The following is a 16431-nucleotide window of genomic DNA, read 5'->3' on the forward strand; positions in this document are numbered from 1 at the left end:
AAAAGATAAAAAGTGCCAACAATCAGCGCACATTTGTTCAGCACAAGTGACATAGACAATATTATAAAAATTATAAAATTGTATAAAATTGTTCATATTCAGTATCTGGTTTTGATTATGCTCGTTTTCATCAGACAAAACCAAAACCAGATAGTAACCCATGTAGTGTAGTAAGCTTCTACTAACATATCCAAATCCATTAAGTCTACAGTTCTGTCTGTTTGTGGCACAAAACTAAACTCCATAGAACCTCTTTAACCATACTATCTCTCTATATATAAAATCCAAAGTCTGTCTGTCTTTCTGTCTGTATGTATGTTTGTCCACTTTTCACGAGAGAACTACTTAACGGAGTTAGATCGGTCTTTTTCTATAATCTGCATTCTGGTTGCAACTGCATTCTGGTTGCAACTTCTCCCATCACACTGCGTATCACAATTCGCTTGTGGCAGCAATTTATTTGCGTGAATCCGAAACAGAGGCTGCAGGCCGAGGAGAGGTGGAGATGGGACCTCAGGAGTAAGAAGCTAGGGAGGGCCATCCTTACTCACACATCAACCTCTGTTCGAATCAGTGTGCCACTCGTCACATTTTGGAGAATACCTTGCCTTTGCTCAACTAGAAATACCTGTTCAGGAGACATCATCATCATCTAGAGATTGTTAAGGAGTAACGTTTGACGTTTTTGAGAAAGAGAGTTTACAGCTACGTGTGTTTTAGAGGGTAGCTGCTCATAGCATGGCCATGTGCTGTTCTTCCCATTCGGGGCACGCTCTCCCATCAGAGGTGAACACAATCAGATAACAGTGCCAATGTTTGACATTGGAGTGTACCTACCTTCCGCTTGGCCGGAGATACCTTGCCAACTTTTTACATTTTTGGCAAAGAGAGCACAGCTACATTCTCATCCCTGATAGCAAAATCAAAAATATCGTATATGAAGAGGTCCTCGGATATGAAAATTCTTCAATACAAATTACATTTTTAATTTTTTTTTTTTTAATTGATTTTTAAAGTTTGCCCTGTTTTACTACTACATAGTAATTACTTAAACTGAAACTAATATATATAAAAATAAAATAGAAACGTCTTTGTGAAATAAAAACTAAATTAAAACTAAAAACACATGAAGGAAACATAAAACTAAACTGAATTTCCAAGTAAGGTCATAAAAAGAATAGAAATAAAAACAAATATAAAAAGGCAAAACTATAATAACCTTGGTGTGAAGCGCAGACATTTCGGAGGATCTCAAAGTAGAGCTACTACACTTCTACATTGAAAGTATCCAATTTAAATAGTTTAAGCACCTGATTTAGATGCCACCTGTATGCCTCCCTGGAGTGGTGTTTTGGGCATGTCCAACTGAGAGGTTACTTGGGGCAGACCCAGTACACACTGGAAAGATTCTGTCTCTCTCTCATCTAGCCTGGGAACGCCTTGGTATCAGCAGCAAAATGGGATGTCTGGGTATTATTGTTTAGATTGCCGTCACAGTTTTTTTTTTCCATTTTGCAGGTATGCCATAGTTTTATGCTGCAGCACATAACCTGTTTTAGTAAAATGCATATAAAGTTCTGGGAACTTCAAGACTGTTTTGGGAAATGTACCAAAGCAACAGAGCAAAACTGTACAATGAGCCCTAATTGCTGTGCTGATGATTGTTACTATTATAATATAATATAAAAAACACATTTACACCAGCTGTTACAGACTTAAATCAAACGTATGGTACTTGTAAAGGTTAGCGCTTTTTTTTTTTAATTCAGTTTTATTCTCTCAGTCGGGCGGCATGATGGCGCAGTGGTAGCGCTGCTGCCTCGCAGTTAGGAGACCTGGGTTCGCTTCCCGGGTCCTCCGTGCGTGGAGTTTACATGTTCACCCTGTGTCTGCGTGGGTTTCCTCAGGGCGCTCCGGTTTCCTCCCACAGTCCAAAGACATGCAGGTTAGGTGGATTGGCGATTCTAAATTGGCCCTAGTGTGTGTTTGTGTGTGTGCTGTGGTGGGTTGGCACCCTGCCCAGGATTGGTTCCTGCCTTATGCCCTGTGTTGGCTGGGATTGGCTCCAGCAGACCCCTGTGTTCGGATTCAGCGGGTTGGAAAATGGATGGATGGATGTTCACACACTCCCCCCAATCTGACACTGTTAGTTTTCAAATCAAGATGTGGTATAACAGAGGTGAACACAGATAAGGATGAGGGCTCTACCTCAGAAAAAAACAACAGAACCCCTCCCCATAAGAAACGTCCAGTAACACATAAGAACAATGCAGCTGCACCAGGAGTAAAGGCTATGCAGCAAGAGGTTGGGCTTCATCCTGCCAGTGAATCTGCCACACACGTCCTTCAATAAAACAGCAGGGCCTACAAAGCTTACCAAGGTATCGTGCAAAGTTCTGTTTGTGACTGTTTTTTGATGGTCTTTATATAAAATACATTTATATGTTATTTATATAAAAGCCAGATCGAATGTTGTTTATCTACAGTATATTTACTTGTGACTTTACGCTGTAGGAAGATAGATAGATGGCACTGCCAGATCTAAACACTAGTATGAGAACTGCTCGCGTACTGAAGTGACTTTAGCTGCAGGTGGAAGCTACCACCATACTTAACGTAACTGATCTTTTCCTAAATAAGAAGTGGCATTGCACATGTACTTTGGCAGCATGTCTATGTCAATCAAACACAGGAAGCTCTGCAGTCTACTTGTGACTTTACCTATATTTATTTATCTTCTTACAGCATAAACAATATTCGATGTGGCTATTATAGAACTAACATATAAAGGTTTTCATATAAAGACCATCAAAAAAACAATAGCAAACAGAACTTTGCATGATACCTTGGAAAGCGTGGTTTCGTTGAAGGACATGTGTGGCAGATTCACTGGCAGGATGAGGCCCAACCTCTTGCTGCATCAAAACGGTGCCATATTTCACATTTATGCCTGGTGCAGCTTCATTGTTCTTATGTGTGACTGGATGTTTCTGGTGGGGAAGGATTCTGTTGTCTTTCTCCGATATAGAGCCCTCATTCCCATCTGAGTTCACCTCTGTTATATAATGTCTTTATTTGAAAACTAACAGTGTCAGATTGTGGGGAGTGTAACAATAAGAGCAGTTCACTTCTCAAAACAGTAAATGCAGGAAGGACCTGGAATGGAACCAGCAACCTCTTGATTATGAGACAGCAGTTCTTACCTCTTCACCAGCCAAGCGGGGGTGTCAGCATCGTACCCTAACGCAATTTCTTTTTCTGAAGTTATATTCTTGAATAAAAGCGCACTTGTTTTGTTATATCTATACCTTTTGTGAAGTGTTTTTGATATTTGGACTTCAGTCTTCACACTTGATACACTTCATGTTAACATTCTGTCATTAGTACTATAACAAGAAAAAAAGTTTGTTTTAGTTGTGTTCAACGTTTCTTGCCTCGCATTTCCTGTCATTGTATATTTACCCAGATCGATGTAGACATGGAACACACACGAAATGCATGTGTTCCAAATTATGATATATTTACCCTATATAATTCCAGACACCTCACACTCAGATAAACAGATCTGAGCTGGGAGAACTGTTTGTCTGACTTGAGCTGCGTCAGTGGGGGACAGGATGGCAGGCTGCTTGCTACTTGTACTGATCAACACATTTCCAAAACAAAGACGTTGACGAGGAGGCGCGAGGGAATTTAAGGTGGCCCGGCACTATGACTTATTTCATAGGCTTCAGGGATTCTAGTGTTAGTATTACTAATCCATTTAGATGTAAAATAAATACATGTATTGCTTTAGCCAAAAAAACATGACAGTGTATTGCTAAAACTGAAGCAGCAACAAAAATAAATGAAACAATACAGCTGGCATTGTAAAACACTAGTAGGCACTAGAACTGTACTGATAAGAGAAGAATCACTTTTGCAAACTTTGTTTTAAGTCTACAAAGATTTTATTTCCACTCACTTGCCCTTACATAGACAGATATACAAACCCCCCCCCCAAACTTCTAGTTTCTTCTGAGTGCACAAAAACAACACAGTGCGGGAAGAAGGGAGACATAAAGCAAACAAAACATTTAGGCGCACAACACACAATGTTTCACAAACCACACTGAATAGACATCACTGTGCTGAAGATATTTTGCAACATATTTTGGAAATGGAATTTCAGCTCGACTAAAACATAATGAAAAGGCTTTAAAAAACAAACAGCAGCGTAAAAACTACTGTATATCAGTTGGTTATCACAACGGACACCAGGAAAATGGATGTGGGTAGAACTAGAAACTTTTTCTACCAATCACATTAAACCTTTAACTTATTTATGCAATTACAGGACCACACTCAAGGTTTGAATCATGTAAATGCTAAAAGTAATTCCACTCCATTGGGCCCTTGAGCAAGGCCCTTAACCAGCAATTGATTTATCTTGGGTGTGACATTAACCTGAATCCAGCCCCACAAGGAGGTCCTCCAATCTGCATGGAAAGCTCGGGGGCTGGTAGCAAAATTGGCACTCTAGCCACTGCACAAAAAAAAAAAACACATATAACAACACACTAAAACTAGTTTGGTGCTGAGGTGTCACCTGTTGCATGGCTGTACTTTGGTCCCAATTTGGGATCCAGAGGTGGTTTGTCATGTAGTGAGTGCAGCAATGCACTGTGTCAGTGCATACTCCCAACTTAAGCATTCTACCAACCAAATCCTAGTTTGTTCATTAAAAGTTAAAAATAATGTAAAATATGCAACTGCAATATAGTTAGACACTATTACATACAAATACACAATATGAAATTCCATAATATTTTATTCAGTACAGAAAAGTAATGTTTTAATACAAAAGAAATATTGAATTTAAGTGAGCATACTTACACTTAGTTTTGTGTGATGCATTTAAGGTCTATCTGTATGTCTTGAGTGCAAAAACAGCTTTACTTTGACCATTAATGCTTATTCTAATGAATCAAGGCTGATTAAAGCAAGAGTAGAGATATTATTAAAATGTTCATTACAAAAGTGCAAAAATACCATCTACTGAATGATAAAGAACATCTCTCAATTTGACCTTATTTTATTCAGATATTCTTTTAGGTAAGTAGTGGGCTCTGCCCCCTGCTCGTTTCGCTCGACCCTCCCGGGTTTTGTTTACAGGATATACAATTTAAAGAGATTGTTATTTTCATGGGAATTGTTACATATTTTCACTTTTACTTTTGTAAAAACAATATTTGGAATTAACTTTTCTTCAAGATCGCATTGAATTCTGATTCCATGTTTGGACTTACATTGTGATAACGCAACATATATCTGCCTGTGAGTGAATATAGTTTCTTTCTCTCTAATAAATAAAACAACTTTCTCGAATGTTTGTCCATGCTCTTTCTTCTTCACTTTGTCATTGACTTGTCATCTAGAACATCTAAAATTATTGTCCTAATAAAATTTATAAGAGCTGAGAGTACAAGAAGTGTGTCTGACAAAAGCATTCACACGACTGAGGTTAGATGACCGTGGTCTTGTTTGAAAATATTTGTAAGTATGGCGTGACTTGAAAGAATCTCATGTTAAAACTCTCCATCTCCCGGGACTTCATACCGCAACAACGTTTTTGGAATCTTTTAGTGCTCACTGGCAACACGAATTAGACGATCTACAAGTCTCCAACTTAAAGTTTAAATCCTAATAATATATTCAATCTCTTTTCGCTGTTCCGTTAATTCACAGAGTAATAATTTCCAATTTCCAGGGTGGAGTGGTGGCTCTGAGGCTAGAGATCTGCACTGGCAATCGGAAGGTTGCTGGTTCGAATCCTGTCAATGCCAATAGGGACTCTGCTCTGTTGGGCCCTTAAGCAAGGCCCTTAACCTGCAATTGCTGAGCGCTTTGAGTAGTGAGAAAAGCGCTGTATAAATGCAAAAAAATAAAAAAAAAAATTAATTGTTTGCGCAATTGCGATCTTTCCTATCCTTTTTTTGAGACTTTTGAATTTTCATACTTCCATTATCTCTAACCTGCTGTGCATATGTACCGCACCAACATTTTTGAATTCTTTACGACGTTCTACTTTGTCCTTTATTTCCAGCCCCGGGCGTGGTTAAATCTCTTTCTTGCGGGACGTATAATACTACTTGTGTTGTGAAGGGGGGGGCTGAACGCACGCTAAGGAGATGCATTCAGATCAGCTGCTGTCTTGCTGGTGCTGCTGGCGAGCTGCGTGTTCTGCTTGTCATGCTGCACGTCGATCATTTAAAAGCCTGTAGAGCAGCTGTCCTTTTGTCTCACTGCCTTGTCTCGCATGACGTTAAAGTGCCTTCTGAGAAGATCACGTCTTGTCTCCCTCCCAAGATTTTTTTTATAATAGAGAAATGTCTGTTTTCTAACATTGTAATATGGAGACAAAGCAGACTGTTTATTTTTATAGATTAAGATATTTAGACTTTTGTATTAAACAATTTGTTAGGTAAAATGAATTACTGTCTAATTGCATGTTTTGTACCATTCCTTATGTCTAATCAGAACTAGCATGTTACAATACTTATACCACAAAGTTTTCAAACTCAAACAGAATTTGGTTGTTCAGAAACATGTTAGAGAACAAAATACAAAATTAAATGTTATATATTTAAATATAGTATAACACAACAAAAATAGCTTTCAGTAAAGCATAAAAATACAGTGCTGAAAATATATAAATAAGGTAGAGAAGGTAAGTAAAAGAAGACAATACCTAATATGTGGCTCCTAAAGTATAGTAACCTTCCTAGCAGGATGATAACATCAAGAAAACCAGATCTTGGCATGTGTTATTTAATGGAGTAAAATTGTGAACCCATTGGTGTTTTACAAATCTGTTATCTACTCATGGTTAATTATGGAGCCTGTTATAGATCTAAAGATGATGCTTTTTTATTTAGATGTTTTTTTGGAACCACAACTGGTATACCTGGGGCATTGCTCTGAAAAATCATTTTGGCAACTTTATTTTTAAGGTTGTAGGGCAGCAACACAGAATACAGCAAATGCCAAAGGTGACCAACACCTTTGGGGTGTTAGTGGGCACAATATCACAGGAAGAAGGCCATGCCAACCCATAGAAATATGGTTGGAAGTGCTGCTTTGGAAAGCTATCCATTTTAGGGCAAAATGTGGCTTAGGAGTGTAGGGACATCAAGCACTTTGAGCTAATTTCATGAAGTAAAATGTGTAAAATAAACATAAACAAATGTTGTAAAAGGAACTCAAGTGTGCTCCCTCCCCCAACCCTAATGTCAGAGGTCTCCTGTAAATGATTCCAGTGCTGCACAGCTAGTAGTCAAATGTGTTTTACTCAGAATGAGAGAAAGTACAACCACCCATCTGGAAGAAAACGAATGAAAAGCTGAGTGCTCAAAACAGACATCAAGTAAAGGGGAGTTGCAGCATGTGGTTTGGTAGTTTTACTTGGAAATGTGAGCAAACGACTCCACCTCCAAGAAATACTGAGGTCAGCCTGGGGAGACAATAGAACTGCTTTTGTTTGTTTGCACTGTTTTCTTCCTGTGTTTATCCTTTCTTTCTGCTTTTACTTTGTTTAAAACATGCTCCTGTTTATTATACATGGTTCTGTAAAAATATATGTAGTCAAATGTAATGTATCATGATTGGGTAAAGGCATCAGATAGATCATAATTAAATGCCAAATAAGCCTATAGACTTCAAGAAAAAAAAGTCTGTAATCAATTGTTCACTAGACAAAGTGCAGGTCAAAATCCTTTTTCCTCTATTTCTACTAAAGTTAAGTTTTGTTTTTTAATAAATTCTTATTTAGTGGTGCCATGCTGCATCCTGGTCAGAGAAGCAAATGAGAATGTCACTGTACATAAGACTATATTAATACTAATAATAATAATAATAATAATAATTCATTACATTTATATACTACAATTACTAATCATTAAGCCCCTCCCTGAGTATTCTGCAATATAATTATTAGTGGAGAAATGTGATAATGGGCGGCACGGTGGTGCAGTGGGTAGCGCTGCTGCCTCACAGTTAGGAGACCTGGGTTCACTTCCTGGGTCCTCCCTGCATGGAGTTTGCATGTTCTCCCTGTGTCTGCATGGGTTTCCTCCGAGCACTCTGGTTTCCTCCCACAGTCCAAAGACATGCAGGTTAGATGCATTGGCGATCCTAAATTGTCCCGTGTGTGTGTGCCCTGCGGTGGGCTGGCGCCCTGCCCGGGGATTGTTTCCTGCCTTGTGCCCTGTGTTGATTGGGATTGGCTCCAGCAGACCCCCATGACCCTGTAGTTAGGATATAGCGGGTTGGAAAATGGATGCATGGATGGAAATGTAACAATTTTTAAGAATACCACGAAGGCCTGACATTAAGTCTCTAATTTCTGATGATTTGTCCATTTGTAGATCCAATTCCAAAATCTGGGCTTTTGGTGGTGACAAGCTGTAGTCCTTCTTGATATCAGAGGCAAGACAAGAACCAAAACTGGTCAGAATATCAGTCTTTCACAGTGCACTCCTATTCGTAACACCCCATTTTAATTTATTTAATTAACCGGTTTGCACATCTTTGGGACAGCTGAGGAAAACTGAGCACCAAGTGTAAAGCTACAAAAAGAATACCGAAATGTATATATTTAAATTGTGTCTCAAACAATATGTTAAAACGAAAGTACTGAATTATTGTCAACGTCACATGAAATATCTGACAATGTGAAGCATTTGTCGAATAAACAAAATATATTGGATTAGATGGCCCTGCTGACAAATCAGGTGTGTTGTGGTGTTAGGTGTTTTTGAAGAACAGTGTCTAGGCACCTCAAAGTATGCCAAAGCTCTGTACTCCTTGCGACGTTTTTCTGCGGGTCTGTCCGGAAAATATAACACATACATGGTCTATCCTCTTATCAAAGAACACAGCTTAGCAATATCTTAACAACTGCCCTGAAATATCTGCACTCTCAAATCATAATGTTAAATAATTATCACAATCATAACAACAAAAAATCACACTTTTTTCTTACGTTTTTAGAGGGCTGTTAACAAAAACTCCTTTCAAAAACATAGCAATATGTATATACACGCTATTTAATAATAAAAAAAACGTTTATTTAATGAAGTGTTGGCTTCGTTGCCTCCTAAAAAATAAATTAAACCAGATTTGTATTTATAACGTATGACTAACCTAATGATATAAAGTGCTCTTGGGGAAAAAAAAGTTACACATTTAAGATCCACCAGAAGTTTGGATAAGTATACGTTGACATTTGTTCTAATCTGCGTTTTCACTGGTAATTGACCACTGAAAAGAAAGGCTTTTTTTAACACGAGGTAGAGGCGTGTCTAAGCGTCTCTGACTAAATCCGCTTCAATTATCACTTTTTCCAGTTTTATTGTTCTGCATACTTACCTATAAGAGTCAGAACCCGAACAGAAAGCTGCGTAGTAAGGAAGAGGCAAGAGTTTGGATTTTTTTTTTTTTTAGTATTGTAGATAGTGGGCGCAGGTGTCGTTTCCAGTAGTTCCTCTGCCTTACCCAACACACTTTCCTAGTACTAAAAGATGGACTCTAGCAGCCGACCTCTTTTGACGAGCCATTCAACTTCTGCGCTCACGGCTAGTGGTTTGCAGATGCCCACTTCGCTCCTAAGACCCCCGCAGCTTTTTCTCCGTGCAGCAGCGACCTGTAGCTCATCTCTGGAGCGGGGATACCCTCGAACACCCAAGTGTGCCAGGTGTAGGAACCATGGTGTTGTATCGGCACTCAAGGGCCACAAACGATTTTGCCGATGGAGAGACTGCGTGTGCGCAAAGTGTACTTTGATCGCCGAGAGACAACGGGTAATGGCAGCGCAGGTAGCTCTTCGGAGGCAGCAGGCTCAGGAGGAGAGCGAAGCCCGAGACCTGCAATTCATGTACACGGCATCAGGAGGCGGCGACGCTGGTTTAGCGATGACAAAAGTGGCTATCTGTGCGGCCGGACGAACTGGAAACGCTACTTCCAGCACTCCAGAGTATGATGTCTTCGGGGCAGAGAAAAAGTATGAAGGTAAGTTTATTTGTGGACTTCAACTTAATTTTACTCGTAATAAACCTACGCGCGGCTGCGATGATGGACGTGGCTCAGTTGGGAGAAGGTCGACATGATTTTATCATGCCTCTTTAAGAAAACCAGGGAAAGGTACATATGAACGTTTCTTTTAATGTCCTAAAATGTAATTGCCTTCAAAACCTTTTGAAATTATTCGAGTTTTAGCTTACAGGACAATATCCCTTCAAAACATTTTTGATGGTATTTTAAATTGTAATTATACATTTTAATGCGTTTCCCTTTTCATAACATCCTCTGATTAGTATTTTACAGCAAGAAATCGAGTGCAATACAACATCCCACTCTTGACAGACGTTTTAACCAGACTATAAAGTGAAACATTCACCCATACAGTAAAATGTTAGCTTGCATTAAACTGTAAACATAATAGTTTAATGTACTGTGTGCTGGCAAAAAAATCATCCTTCAGTATTAAAAGATACAGTAGAACATTAATTATTTATTCACCTTCTTAATGTTTGTTTACTTCTGTTTTATTTCAGAGGAGAAGGCACAGAAATATGACTTTTACAATGGACTTATGGGAAGGCCCTTGCTTTTGCAAAGCTCTTTGCAGGTGCCACAAACCTTTGACAAGAACATCTCTAGCTCAGCTCTTAGAGAAATGGCACCCTCACTTTCTGAAAAAACAGAGGAAGAACCTGGTATCCATTCTCCAAGTTCAGACCAGTTGTCAGAGAGAGAGTTGAGTCCAAGATCTGTATCTTTTTCAGATGTTGAATCTAGCAGTGAATCAGAGAGGCTCAAGGACTCATCCTCCTCAATATCTGTTGAATCTTCCCAAAAGCAAAAAGACCCCACTGACGTCTTATTGAAAATTTTCCCACATCAGAAGCCTGATTTTATTCACTGTGTTGTGCAGCAATGTAAAGGCAATATAGTACAAGCCATTGAGCAAATCCTGAATTCTAAAGAGCACAGTGGCATTTCACCGTGTACACAAAGCTCAGCATCTGAAGCAGATGGCCTGCAGAAACCCTCAAATTTTGGACTTCCCACTTTAGGGTTAGGTGCTCTTTGCCCAAGATCAGCTTTCTCCCCTCTTCAAACTAATGCAAATACAACTGGAAGTGAGGTGGGTATATATGGAATAAATCCTCGACTTGGCATTAGTCCACTTCACTTAGCGTATTCAGCTGCTGGAAGGGGGATTCCAGGCTTTATGTCTCCTTACATTGCACCAGGTCTAATGCCAGCTTTGTCTTTTCACCCACCAATGGACTACTCCCTCCCTGGAATGATAAGGGATTTTACTTACATCCAGAACAAGGATGCTGGGTGCAACGCAGGACTGTATCACAAGAGCAGCCAAGAAAACCAGTGATTTCAATAGATTATAAACATGTTTACTTAGATTAAATTGCCTTCTCCATCTGCATATTACACAAAAATCTGTAGCTGAAAGAACCTGAATTTTATTTAGTAAACTATTGTTTTCAAGGTAAAATTTTGGTGCTTGCTTTTAATTTTATTGTTTTTAGGAAAATAACCTCAGGATTGAAAATAAATAGGCACTGAAAATATAATACGAACCAAAATATATTAGAAATCAATGGACGTTTAGCACTATGTGTTTTTTTGTTTGTTTTTTTTATACATATTGATATATTACTTGATTTTAGGTGTACTTGAAAAGAATTTACATCAGTTTCTTTTAATGTGTTAAACAGTATGAACGGAAGCCTAAATTGTTTAATTTTTTTTGTATTTTTGAATTAAAAAAAACATTTTATCTGTAATCTTTTTTTTGCTTTGTTATTTTTGTAAATTTCATGTGTAATACAGGATTCCTGATTAATTCTACCAGTAATTAAAAAAGCAATCCTGTCCTGAGAGAGCTCATAGTCAGTTTCAGAAAGTCTTCATGACCAGCAGTGTTTCCTTTCTCTCCTCCAGTCTATTAACAATATTTGTTATTCAATAAATTCAAAGTGATGTACCTGCAGTTTGCTTTTATGTGCATGTATTTATTTGGTGTTCTGTAATTATTCTGCCTACTTTAGGATATTAATCATTAAATCACCTCCCTTGCAGTCAAGTACAATGGAAAAATACTTTGTTTCTCAAAATACGCTAAAATAAAAATAGATCCCTTGCAGGTACCAAGATATTATATATTATTAATTATATACTTGGAGAATTTCATTTGCAATATGGTAAGACTGAAAAATGCAATCATGGTATGTTTCATAATTGTATATCTGCATAAAAATAAAAATCACCTATTTTGAGATTTCAAAGAATTATGTGTAAAGATTGCTTCAAAAAATAAACTAGCATTTTTCAATTTTGTGCACTATTTTTTTCCCCCAAAGTGTCAGAGTATGTAAATATAGTTGATAGGCAAACACACACTTCAGCAAAATAAATTATAACCCATATGATGATTTAAAATTTTATTATCTAAGTGCACTTGGTGAATGTAAGAGATTGCATCTCACACTTGTTTGAAATTAAATAATCCTCTTTTAAAGACACAATGATAAGTTTCTGCCTCTTTGTTTTACTTTTTTTTAATTACTTTTTAAAAAATAAAGAGATACTTATTTGGTCTGCTTCTTCAGATAACTACAAAAAACCTAATAAAGTACTTTGGTTTAATTTAAATGTAATCATTGAAAATATTTTCAAATGTACTATTTATCTTTGAAACTTGAGTATAAAAGTTATTGAAACATTTGAGTGTTTCATTTTTTTGATTATGCAGTTACTATTTATGAAAAATGATTCATGCACATTATGCATAAAAGTAAAACAGCTAAATGTTACACTGAAAAGCTACTGCAAAATGCTGAAAAAAATATTGATAACTTCCTATTAAACACTATGTATATTACATTATATATTTCTTTGGGAGTGGAATCAAGTGTTCTAAAATTATTAAGGTTAATTCAGGGTGTTGTACCATGTTAGTCATTATGGATGTAATGGGAAATCAAGCAAAATTACATCTTTTATTAGCTAACTAAAAAGATTACAATATGCAAAGTTTTGAGGCATCTCAGGTCCCTTTTTCAGACAAGATGTAAAATTGCTTTACTTCTTATTAAGATTGATTCAATATTTTGCCGCCAGCTTTATAATTTCTTAATGTTGCATTAAACCGTAAGTTTACATAATGTAAATTAGTTACATCTAATTGAAAATTTACTTCTAATAAAAAGGAAATTTTAATTTTTAAATATTACTAATTAACGTAAAATTAAATTAAAGTTTATATATGATCTGACAGTTGCAAAGAATGTAAAAATTAATTACAATCTGATAATACTTTGTCATGAAGCAGTTTAATTTAGCTACCTGTGTTACTACCACATATTTGTATTTTATATACAGTAAACAGTGTAATACTGTAGTACTTTGGTCAGTCTATTGGAAATGATATACATGATCTCTAATGCTCACTCGTTATGAGCTTTGCTGTCTGCACTTCACCATCTTAACTTATTTCACATTGGATCCATAAAATTAATATGCAGACAGTTTAAGCTTGAAAAATAATATTAATTTAACTGAATATTATACTGATAATTGCTACTTCTATTTTTCAAATGCATAAACTTTTCATTTACTAGATGTTGGTGTTTAACCAGTTATAAAAAATCATGTGTATATTTATTAAACACTTTAGTCGCTCTAAAATCCAAAGTTCATTAAGATGTCAGCACTAGATTTATTCAAGAATTGTTTCAGTCTTGCTTTCTGTGCTTCAGAGGTAAGCATAACACTCTTGAAGCCATGAACAAATAAAGCAGGTGTAAAAAAATTGATGGATTAATTTTTTTAAACTGTCTTAAACAACCTGCATTATGGATATTGAAAATCAAATGCCTTAAATTAACAATATGAATTTTAATTGAATATGAATAATGGTTATATGCATCACACTTTTCACAAACTTTACTTTGAACAATATTCTTTAATTCTTAAATATACCTTTGTTATGCTTCACTGTGACAGCTCTTTATTATCCAAGACGGACTTTTTTGTTTTTAGCAATTCTTGTGCGTGTTTGAGGAAGGGATTTTTATTTGTTACAATATTTCTAAAAAATATTTCTCTCTATCTATATACTCCAAACAAATTTTTAGGGAGCAGTGTCAATGTAGATCCAATGTTCCAGATGAAGGTTTGAAGATTAAGACTGTTGAAATGTAGACCTAAATCACTCTTAAGTGTGTACATTTTAGGTATGTTGCATGACTTGTATTTGTTTAGGTTTCAACATTATGTTTTTGTGTTTATATTGTAGCTATTTTGTACACTATGTTTTGTAAAAGAAAACGCGCTGAACTCGGTAAGTGGGAGTGTGGTTAATAAGAATAAAAAGAATTTTAAAAAGCTGAAAAATATCAAAGGGTAAACAACTGTAAGTTTTAGTAAACAGTTGACTGTGGTTATTTTTCCTTTGTGTATTTTGATCGCAAAGGATGGTTTACTTAGATTTTTTAAAATATTGTTAAATGCTGCCACCTTGTGATAAAGTTAAGTACTGAAGAGTAAAACAGTTGAATTCAACTTGTAATATAACAACCACTGTTGTGGGTTAATTTGTGCTCAAGTATATGCTGCAACTGAAAAGACACCTGGATAACTGTTTTGAAAAATGTGTTGAAAATGTGTTTGAAAAGAGAGAGAAATTTCAAAATACAATCATCTTGAAATTATTAGCTGTTAATAATCACATTCTGCTTCTTAATATCATAAACATTATTATAATTCAGTTTCAGTACTAAAGCATATTGATTTTGTTATTGTAGATTTCGATTGTAGTAAAGAGATTATAATTGTTCTCTTTGTGATAACACTGTATACACACATACAATATTTAGATCCTTGTTGTTATTCATTTCTAGATTGTCAATTCCATACTACAGTTCTGTTTAATTTTATTTGAAGATAATATTTCATGCAATCAACTTCATGCAGTCAAACTTATAGAACAAATTACTTCATAGTCAAACTAGAAAAAAAATCATAAAGTTTATTTTAAAAAAGACAAAGCCTGACAAAACAGAATTCAACCTCCACCCAACAATATTTTATTTCCTATTTAAAGGTTTCTAAAAATGAAACATTTTTCACTGTCCTAATAAACGGAAGAATTCATAAAATATATAAAGCAACTTTTTATAAAGTATATAAACTCATAATTACAGATCAAAGCTTTTTCAAACATAACCACGGAAAAGCTGCATAATTTCTTAGTAAATGGATTAAAAATGTGCACAACTAAAAATTAAATGAAGAAAACAGGTTATAAAGCATGTTATCAACGTCAGTAAATCTGCTTATTCGTGCAATTATCAGCCAAGTAAATGGATACATTCATGCCAATACAGATCTGAAGTTTCAGTTAATGATGATACCAAAAAGTGAAAAAATGTGATCTCTGTGATTGACTATGGCATGATTGATGATGTCAGACAGGCATGGTTTGGTATTTCTATAACTGCTGACCTCCTGTGATTGTCACATGCAACAGTCTCAAGAGTTTACACAGAATGGAGTGAAAAACAGAAAAACATCCAGAGTGTGAGAGTTCTGTATATGGAAATGCTTTCTTGATGAGAGGGGTCAGAGGAGAATGGCCAGACTAGTTTGAGTCTACATACTTGAAAGTAAAGGAGCAGCAGTCAATTGCTGAGGCAGCAGCACCTTCGTCAGACACACTGAAATATTCATATCTTTCAAAAGCTTCAGCAGCTTGAGCTTAAAGCAGATGCAGAACATTTTAAATTTTTAGGCAAATCAGATACAAATGCAGAAAACTAGGTTGGGTTCCACTCTTGTCAGCTAAGACCAGAAAGCTGAGACTGTAGTGAGCACAATCTCAACAAAACTGGACACCCGAAGACTGGAAAAAACATATCTTGGTCTTCGTAATGTTTTCCCCCCAAGTTTTAGACAACACAGAAAAGGGCCTAAAAATAAGCTGAAAAAGCAGCATCACAACACCACAAACAGAAGTGCACTCCTGCACAAGAAGAATTCTCTGATTCAATCTGGAGAGACAATAAAGCAAAATCTTCACCTAGAACAACAGCAAAGCAACAAGTCCAACATCAGGCATCTTCCATAAAGACCTGGAGCCTCATGTATAAATGGTGCGTACGTACAAAAATGTGGCGTACGTCTGTTTCCACGTTCAAATCGCGATGTATTAAAACTAAAGCTTGGCGTAAAGCCACGCACATTCTCAAGCCAGCTCAATCCATTGTGTATGCAAGCTTTTGGTTCAGTTTTGCAAATTGGCAGCACCCAGGATCAAAGTAGTGCTACTGTTCCTGTGTGGTTTCCCTTTCTTTTTTAGATGCACTG

The 16431-nt window shown here is 36.4% G+C and overlaps 1 protein-coding gene across 1 annotated transcript; it reads left to right on the forward strand.

Moving 5' to 3' along the window:
• The first annotated feature begins 9323 nt into the window (after positions 1-9323).
• LOC114654549 (doublesex- and mab-3-related transcription factor A1-like) lies at positions 9324-12522 on the forward strand. The gene is made up of 2 exons (XM_028805163.2): positions 9324-10047; positions 10593-12522. The coding sequence occupies exons 1-2, from the start codon at positions 9561-9563 to the stop codon at positions 11432-11434; spliced, it is 1329 nt and encodes a 442-aa protein (XP_028660996.2). The 5' UTR covers positions 9324-9560; the 3' UTR covers positions 11435-12522.
• Positions 12523-16431: the final 3909 nt, after the last annotated feature.

Source organism: Erpetoichthys calabaricus, chromosome 7, assembly GCF_900747795.2.
Source record: "Erpetoichthys calabaricus chromosome 7, fErpCal1.3, whole genome shotgun sequence".
NCBI lineage: Eukaryota > Metazoa > Chordata > Cladistia > Polypteriformes > Polypteridae > Erpetoichthys > Erpetoichthys calabaricus.